This window comes from Suricata suricatta, chromosome 17 (assembly GCF_006229205.1).
Source record: "Suricata suricatta isolate VVHF042 chromosome 17, meerkat_22Aug2017_6uvM2_HiC, whole genome shotgun sequence".
In the NCBI taxonomy this organism is placed as follows: Eukaryota; Metazoa; Chordata; class Mammalia; order Carnivora; family Herpestidae; genus Suricata; species Suricata suricatta.
Genome location: NC_043716.1, coordinates 57,808,853 through 57,817,823, shown reverse-complemented (window position 1 = coordinate 57,817,823; position 8,971 = coordinate 57,808,853). Strand labels below are relative to the sequence as shown.

At 62.3% G+C, this 8,971-nt stretch overlaps 2 protein-coding genes across 2 annotated transcripts in view; one reads left to right on the top strand and one right to left on the bottom strand.

Annotated features, from left to right (window-relative positions):
• The window catches only part of RBFOX3 (RNA binding fox-1 homolog 3), a 328,800-nt gene that overhangs the window by 109,976 nt on the left and 209,853 nt on the right, over positions 1-8,971 (bottom strand). The window contains exon 4 of the mRNA XM_029927129.1: positions 88-127. The gene's annotated coding sequence lies outside the window, so the exon portion shown is untranslated. The remainder of the gene's footprint in view (positions 1-87; positions 128-8,971) is intronic.
• Positions 8,278-8,971, top strand: part of LOC115281707 (WAS/WASL-interacting protein family member 3-like) — a 2,217-nt gene continuing 1,523 nt past the window's right edge. The window contains exon 1 of the mRNA XM_029927128.1: positions 8,278-8,298. Within this exon, the coding sequence (XP_029782988.1) occupies positions 8,278-8,298 (21 nt within the window). The remainder of the gene's footprint in view (positions 8,299-8,971) is intronic.

Sequence of the window (8,971 nt, the reverse complement as noted above, 5' to 3'; positions counted from 1 at the left end):
CCGGCGCCCCCCCCAGTGAGCAGGAAGCCCCAGAAACCCCTCACATCTGTCAAAACTGCTTCAGGAGAAAAAAAAAAGTCTTTGTACCTTTTATTCAGCCAACTTTTCCCGAGGCGCTGGGGGCTCCCTAAGAAAAGAGAAAAGAGAGAGGAGAGAGAATTACAATCAGCGTCGTCACCGCATCCGGTTGTTCCCGGTGATTTGCTCACAAGTCACGTCTGGGGGAGGGAGCTCGCCTCCCGGAGCCAAGGGCACCTGCGGGGGAGAAGCCCCCGCCTCGCGGCCTGTGGGCCGGCCCCCCTGTAGCTCTGGGGGTGCTCCCGTGGGCTCTCTCTCCGCCGGCCCCACCCCTCCCTCCCCACCGCCGCGTTCCGCGGTGACCCGTGCACGGAGACTTCGCCGCTCCAGCCTGGAGGGAGTTTTAGTCCCAAACCGGACCCCACCCCGCCCCCACCCGGATCTGCTCCCGCCCCCCAGGTGTGACCAGTGTGGGGTCGCGGCACACACGTTTCTTCTAATATCAGACGACGTGATGATATTATACGATGCTCACACAGAAAGGTTCTAAACCCCACAAAGAACGATTTCAGCAGTAACATGTTGTGGAATTTCTTGAAGCTTCTGTCAGGAAAGGCGGCTCAGAGCTGACGCCAGACTCGTCTTCGGTCTTGGGACCCGGGGCCAGAGAGGCCAAGACACCTGCCTAACGTCACAGAGCAGAGCTTGGGGGCTGGGGACTGCAACATGGTCTGGACCCCGAATCCTGCCCTCTTCTCAGAGGGCCCCTCAGAGACTAGAAAGGAGGGGGAGCTGGTCAGTCGCTGCGTCTCCCTCTTTCCCCGCCCCTCCCCTGCCCATGCTCCGTCTCTCAAAAACAAAGACATTAAAAAAACTGAAAAAAAAATGAGGGTGTGCCTGTGTTCACCATGTGCTTCTTCTGGACCTAAATTTTCCTTATTTAGGTCAATAATGGTTCAGAATTTTTTAAAAAGATTTTTATTCTTAAGCTTTCCACCCAATGTCAGGCTCAAACTACAACCCCAAGTTCAAGAGCGGCCCCATCGACAGAGACAGGCCAGCGGCTCCTCATGTCTCACAATTTTTTGTACGTATTATGCACATATCTTTATTTTTTTATGTTTATTTTATTTTTGAGAGAGAGAGACAGAGCATGAGAGAGGGAGGGCAGGGAAAGAGGGAGACACAGAATCTGAAGCAGCTCCAGGCTCTGAGCTGTCAGCACAGAGCCCGACGCGGGGCTCGAACTCATGGACCAGGAGATCATGACCTGAGCCAAAGCCGGATGCTTCACCGACTGAGCCACCCAGGCGCCCTGTGCATATCTTTTTAAATTGTCGCAAAATACTTGTAAAATTTACCACTTAATCCGTTGTAAAGTGTACGAGCCAGTGGCACTAGGTACATTCACATGGTTGTGCAACCAGTATCTGGTTCTAGAACTTTCTATCACCCTGAAAGGAAACTGCACACTCATTAAGCAGTCCCCCCTTCCCTTCTCCTGCGTGCGAGTGTGTGTGTGTGTGTGTGTGTGTGTGTGTGTGTGTGTTTTAAACCGATCATAAACAGGATAAAAGCGAGCCAAAAGCTTCTAGAATCCAAAGGCACTGAGACAGGCCTCTTTCTGGAGCTGGAGAGAAATCCCTGTCATTCACCATCCTCGGCTTGGCACCGCCCTGAAGAGCAGGCGCACACGGGAATGTGTTCTGCACGCGTTACGTGCCCAGCACTGGGCCACGGTGGCCGCACTCAGCCCGCATAACCCCAGGCGGCGGGCACTGACCGTACCCCCTTTGCAGATGAGAAAATGCACGAATGGGCGGAGCAGCAGCACCCCCAGGCCGGGCCCCCCGCGCCCGCATCCCTGGCACCCGCCCGTGCGAAGTGCCCCCCTCCGCGGGGAGTGAACGTGTAGCTGACAGAGCCTGCCTGGCCTGCGGCGGGAGCCGGGGCGCCCCCCCCCCAGGCCCCCAGCCTCAGCGGGGAGGGCTGCGGCCCGAGGCGGGGCTCACCCGGGACCCCACGCGGGACCCGGCGTGGAGGCGGCCCGGCGGGTCTGGTTCTCTGGCACATTTCCCTGCGGGGCCCACAAAGTGACTGCCCTCCGCCGGCCCCGCCAGATGAAGGCGTCCTTACAAAATGAGACGGATTGAATCAATCAGCCGGCATCAGCCGCTGCCTTCAGTTGATTTGGGGGTTTTCTTATTGTTGACTTTTTTCCTGGTTTCTTAAAGTGAGTTTTCCTCCCAATTCAATTCAATTTAGTTCCATTTAATTCAATCCATCCAGCCCCAGAGAGCAAACAGCCCAGAGCGTGGGGTCTGGGCCAAGTGCAGGGCACAGGGCTGGGTGAGAGGGGTGTGCCCCCCACGCCCCACCCACCCCGCAGTCCGAGGGTCTGGGGTACAGCACCCCGCCTTCCCCATCCTGCGTCCCTACCGCCGGATGACCCCCACATCTCCCTCCGGAGCCCCCGTTCTCCAGGCTCGGTGCCCGGCCCGCAGGTTTCCTCTGAGTGCTAGGGCGCTTCTGCCCCGAATTCCCAGCCAGGCCAGGCGGCGCGGGGCAGGACCGGCCACGCACCCCCACCCCACCCGCCAGCCCGGACAGTCCCCCACTGTCTCCCACTGCCTGAATGCCCTTATTCGGGCAAAGCAAAAAGTATCTGGCATGAACACCAGCGCTACCCCTGCCAGGGTCCCGTCAGGAGACCAGAGGCTGGACCCACATCCGTCTCCTCAGCCTCTGAGATCTGAATCTTCAGAACCTGAGGGATGGCTGGAGGGCCCGCGGAGCCTGACGCGTCCACCGCCCGGGCCACACGAAGGGCCGGCCGGGTTTCCCGGAGCTGCAGGCCAGACCCTCCCGTGGCCTCCGTCGGGGAGGAGAATCGGGGGGTGACGGAGCTCTCTCCGGGGCCTCGCTGTGCGAAAAGGACGCGGCCCCCATTTAAACCGGCTCCTGCTGTGGCCCGGCCACCCTCCAGGTGTGCGGGGGCCTGGACGGGCCTGGATGGGGCCTCGCCTTGCATGTCTGGGAGCAGCGGTGCTCCCCGCCCCCCTCCGGAGCACGCCACCCACCCTGCCCCAGCACCCGCTCTGCGGGGGGACGGAGAGGGAGGGAGGCCCCAGGAGCGCGTTTGATGGCGCGGGAGGGCAAGGTTGTGGGCCGGGAGACGGAGCTGATTCTCAGCCTCACTGTTAGCAAACACGGCGCTCCGCCGCGCAGCAGGATAATCAATTATGGTGATTTTTGCCTGGATGATCAGGTTCCCGGAGGAGCACAGCGCATGAGGCCACGGGTGTGGACGTCCCCGCATGCGTGTGTGGGAAGGCCCTGCAGCAAAGACACATTGGCCACACTCGGAGGGCCCTCGCCCAGCCCGCCCCTACCGCATCGGCCTCCACACGACGTCTGTGGGGCCGTGAGACGCGGTGACTCTGCGGGGGGGGGTTTCTGGGGGACATGGGCTTAGAGAGACCCCGCTCTCTACCTGCAGGCCTGGGAGCTCCCATGTCCGGCATGGCCGCCTCCTGCACTTGACTGCAAACCCCACCTGCAGAGCCTGGCTCGGGGCCGCCCCACAGGGAGGCTGTGGATGTTTGCCGAATGAATGAATGAAGGAATGAACTAGCCAGTAAGGATTTGCCTCCAGGGACCGGAACTGCACGGCCGTTTAGAAAATGAGGGGTGCCTGGGGGGCTCAGTCGGTTGAGTGTCCGACTTCAGCTCAGGTCACGATCACACGGTTCATGGGTTCGAGGCCCACGTCAGGCTCTGTGCTGACAGCTTGGAGCCTGGAGCTGCTTCCGATTCTGTGTCTCCCTCTCTCTCTGCCCCTCCCCTGCTCATGCTCTGTTTCTCCCTCTCTCTTTCTCTCTCTCTCTCTAAAATAAACATTTTTTTTAAAAGAGAAGAATTGACTAGGTCCTTCTCGAGTGATCTCTGCTCCGGGAGATCCCTGTTGTGGCTGTGATTCACCCACCCACGGAGACCCTTCCCCATCTCCCTGTCTGCTTCACCCCTGCACCCACAGCTCCCAGAGCACAGCCTAACCCCAGCCTCCACTAGCCCCGCCACACCCACCCGCGAGGGCTTTCCTCTGCGTTTCTCCTCCTCAAGAGCACTCGGTCTCTAGTCAACGCCCTCCGAATGACACAGGTGACCCTTTGCCCCCGCTTCCGTCCACCCGTTACCCGTTTTGTCCTTCAGAAATTAAACTGCGGCTTGCGCGTGCTGCCCTTATAATGAAAAGAACATGCGTCCGTTAATAAATCGGGTTTAAGCGTGGATCCTGCCGAGCGACCTTCCGGAAACACTCCCCGTGGGGGAGCACAGACCCTGCGGCCCCCGCGGCCTGACCCCGGGGCCCCGAGTCGCTGCACGTGGCAGGAACTGAAAGGTGCGAGAAGGCAGACCACGGATTCACGACTGGCTGTGACTCCTATTTGCTAAAGGTGACTTTCTAGTCACTGTCTTGGGTCTTACTGATTGAGCATCGATGACGTCCAGACACGGGGTATGCGCTGCAGACCCCAGGTCAGCCCCACGGAGGGGCAGTGCCACCCAGCGTCAGGTGGGAGAAGGGTGCTCAGATGTCATGCGGGTCCGGCGCACCACCGTCTGTTCGGACAGCCCACCGATCTGGACCACCGTGTCCTGGCGCCGGGGGCAGGAGGAGAGTCAGGCACAGGTGCCTCTGCTCCAGGGCAACGAGAAAGCGGCCGCCCCTTGAGGGGGGCACGTGCTGGAGGGGCCGGGATGCGGCCGGTGACAACAGACCCATTTAAAAAAACGCGATTTCTTTATTTGTTTTGGAGGGGAGAGAGAGAGCACACGCAGGGAACGGCACAGAGAGAGGGAGACAGAGAGACCCTCACGCAGGCCCCATGCTCAGCACAGAGCCTGACCCGGGGCCCGATCTCACGTGAGATCATGACGAGCTGAAGTCAAGAGTCAGACGCCTGCCAGACTGAGTCCCCCAGGCGCCTCGACAACAGACCCGTTTCGGCAGGAGGAGGCTCCAGGGTCTGAAGGGGGGGGGGGTTTCTGCCAGAACACGGGGTCTTCACCCGCTCGGCACGTGCAGCAGCATGCCCCAGCCTGGGCGCCCGGAAAGCGCCAGAGGCAGGGAGGTCCAAGGTCAGGGTGCGGCCGTCCGGTCCGGTTCCGGCGCCCAGCCAGCTCTCACGTCTCCTTACAGGGACCACAACCCCCTCCTCAGGGTCTCACCTGACCCTGGTCACCTGCCGGAGGCCTCCGTCACAGCGGGGGTCAGGACGGCAGCCTTGGGGGACGCACTCCTTCCGTCCGGGGCGCACGCGGCCCCCCTCGTCTTGGCTTCTCCCCGTCTGGGTTTTCCCCGTGTGCAGGGACAGCACTGCCTTGTTCACAGTCACAGAGACGCTGCTGGTGCAGGAGGCGTGCGGCCCCCGGTTGGGGAGGGGACCTCAGGAGGCCCCGCCTGCCTTTGGGGCAGGGAGGGAGCGTGGGGGGAGGGGACGCGGGGTGGCTCCAGGCCGTGGGCTGCCCTCTGTGTCATCTTCGCAGGGATTTTATTAAATGGCCCGTTTTGCACTCTCTCTCTAAGGGGAACTGGAGGTGAAGGGCGCAGTTTTATAAATAAACGACTAACTGTGGGCGGCTTACACAGGACTGCGGTGATGGAGATCGTGATGGTGGGGCCGCTTCAATTTAAAGGGTTTTTTTCCTTTTGAAGAGAAATTCACCTCTGGAGAGGAGAGGGGAGGGGGAGGGGAGGGGAGGGGGAGGGCTCGGCTCAGAGGCCCCGAGCCACTGTGGGAGGGACTGGGAAGTTCTCGCAGGTTCTGGCCACCAGAGTTTTGAGGGAACAGCCCACACAGGCCTGAGGCCAGGGCCACTCACCCTGAGCAGCCCCCTTGGGGCGGGCGGTCGCTGCGCTCTAGGCAGCCTGGAAGCCTTGGGGACTCTGGGCCTATCCGCCGGAGTCCCCCCTGCAGGCTGTGCGCCCGCAGGCCCCGAGTCCGCTCCAGCCGGGCCCCTGCAGCAATCCGCTGCTGAGTGCTCAGGGTAAAGCCGCCGGCCGAGCAGTGAGTCTCCTGGTCCCGGACACGAGCCGCTCCGCGTGTGCACACCCTCCTCTCTGTTCCCCGGGCCCTGCCTTCCTCGGACCCCTTGTGGCCAGCGGCCCCCAAGCTGTGCTGCGCTCACCAGGCCCACCCAGTGGCCCGTGCGCTGCCTCGGCCCGGAGCCCTGCACGGCCCCGGACGCTGTCACCGCTGCTGCCAGAGGAGAGGCCCTGTCTGGGGGGACGGGGCCTGCGGGCACCTTGCCCTCACCGGGAGGAAGGCTCTGTGCGTTAGCTGAACTCAGCACAGACCCGGAAGTGACGCGGGCTCACGGGTCACAGGACAGGCGACAACCCGCAGCCGAGCGGCATTTTCAGCATCCAAGGGGTCCGCAGGCGCTCCTGAGGCTCTCACGCTCTTGCCCCGGGTCGGCCGGGTGTGGAAACTGAGGCCCAGGGAGGGAAACTCCCTGGGGTCGGAGGAGTCCAGAGAGTTCACTGTGGACACGGAAACCTCCCAGGGCCCCCGAGCCCTGGCGAGGAGGCAGGCAGGTGGGCATCCGGCTCCTTCCCGAAGAGCTTGCGGTAGGCACCCCTGTGGCCAGTCCAGCATCGGGGTGTTTGGACGAGCCCGCAGGACCCCACGGGCCGACCATGTGCGGGGAAGACACCCGCTGTGCCGCGGCAGGGAGCGGGGGGTGGCGCGTGTCCTCCCAGAACTCCAGAACGGGGCCTTATTTGGGAACAGGGTCTTGGCAGGTGTAGTTAAGGGTCAGGATGAGGCCACCCTGGATTGGGGGGAGGGGCCCAGCTGCAGTGACTGTGCCTCTAAGGACCAGGAAGGGGACGCCAGGCAGAGGGGACAGGTGGCGGGAAGGCAGACTCGAAGCTGCAGGATGTGGCCATGAGCCAAGGCCGAGCCTCAGCCACCAGGGCCTGGAAGAGGCAGGAAGGGTCACCCCCAGAGCCTTCGGAGGCGGGCTGCTGGCCCCCAGGTTGTGAGAGAGAGTAGGCCTCCCGGGTCTTAGGCCCTCAGGGTGTGGTGCGCGGTGTCCACAGCCCCAGGACAATCCTCTTCCAGCCTCCGCACGCCGTGGGGCAGCCAGGGCGCCAGTCAGCCCCTCCCTGGCCCCCTTACCACCCCCTTAGCACCCCCTGGGACCCACACCTCTCTGGTGTCACAAAACTGGACCCTGAGAAATCACTTGTCAGGGCGCAGGACCTTGGGAAAACTCTAGTTCCCCTGGGGGGTATTTTGAGTCCGCTTTTTAAAAAAATTTGTTTTGGCTTTTTTTGGGGGGGATTTGTTCGAAAAATTTTTTTGTGATAAAATGTATGTAACAAAGTTTACAGTTTTAACCATTTTTAAGTGCCGTTCAGGGGCGTGAAGTACATTTGCTCGGTTGTCCAGCCGTCCGTCCGTCCGTCCGTCCAGAGCACCTGTCCCAGACCGAAACGCGTCCCCGTTAACACGAGCTCCCCATGCCCCATCCTGGCCCCTGGACACCTCTCTTCCGCCTTCCGTCTCTGTGCACCTGACCACGCAGGGGCCTCACGGAGGTGCTGTCACACCGGTCTCTCTGTGGCCGATTCCGTGCACGGCGCGGTTCCTGTGGCCCCTCTGGGCGGCAGCAGGGGCCCGAGTCCCTTCCCCGTCGCTCGCCAGCACCACTCTGTCGTGTGCAGGGACCCGGCTCCTCCGTCGATGAGCACGCGGGCTTGAAGAGAATCACACAAGTGGCCGGGTTTCGGGTCTGGCCGCCCGCAAGTTCGGGGAAGGACGACAGACCGTGGCCGGGCCTTGCTGATTCAATGTCAAAGCCCCACGGCTGCCGTTTTCTGTCCTGTCTCTCCCGTTCTCTGATCCTGACTTCTGTCTACCGACACATTTCCATGTTGTTTCACGTTGTTATGAAAATGGGCACCAGCCGGCCTGCACAATGGAATGGACGGAAGCTGCCAGCAGTCGCGGGGGATGGGGCCCCGGGGCCGCCCCGGGCCGCGCGGCCTGCGGAGAGCACCCCGCCCACCGCCGCCCCGTCTCCCACAGTACTTATGGAGGCACCGCACCCCTCTGCCGGCAGGCTGGTGTCCGATTCCGCTGATGAGGCTGTTCTTTCTGAGGCGAACCCACGGCCGCAGAGGCCCCGTCCGCTCAGCTCCCGGGGTGTGGGCGCCGCACGCCATGTTCTTGCCAATGCTTGGCCGAGATGGAGTTCAGCGATGGCCACGTCTGGGCGGCGGTCCAGCCTCCACTTGGCTGTGGTGTCTTGGCTCCCGGCCCTCCTGTTTCTTTAAAAGCTGGCTCTTGAGTCTGGACATCGGCCTGGGCTGGGTTCAAAGCCCTCGTGGGGACGTGTCTCCCGTGTCCCTGAGTTCACAAGGCCCGTCCAACATCCCCTGCGGGTGCGCTTTGGGAGCCAGAAGACGCGGAGAGAGGCCGGCCCGGGCTGAGGACCCGGGGCCCCTCGGCGGCGCGGTGGGTGGGGCATGAGGGGTTGGGCTGCCTGGTTGTGTCCGTGAGCCGCGCCCGTGGGGGATGGGAGGGTGGTGGCGACGGGCCAGGGAGCTGCGCGGGCACAGGGACCGATCAGCACGCAGATGGCCCGCTGGCTTCTTGGAGGAGGCGTGTTTTCTATCAATAATTTAGACGTGCCCTTTCTCCTTTGGGAGATGGGCAAAATCTCATTTCCTGAGCAAATCCCCTAGGAAGCCGAGCTGTTCATTCCTCTGAGATTTTCAGAGATCTGTCTCTATCAACCCCTTTGCAAAAACCAAGATGATAATAGGCTGAGAGTGCTGGGAGCAGGTGCTGGGAAGGCCCCCGCCCCCCAGTCCATGGCCGCCCCGCCCCCGCCCCGCCCCCCAGTCCATGACCGCCCCGCCCCGCCCCGCCCCCCAGTC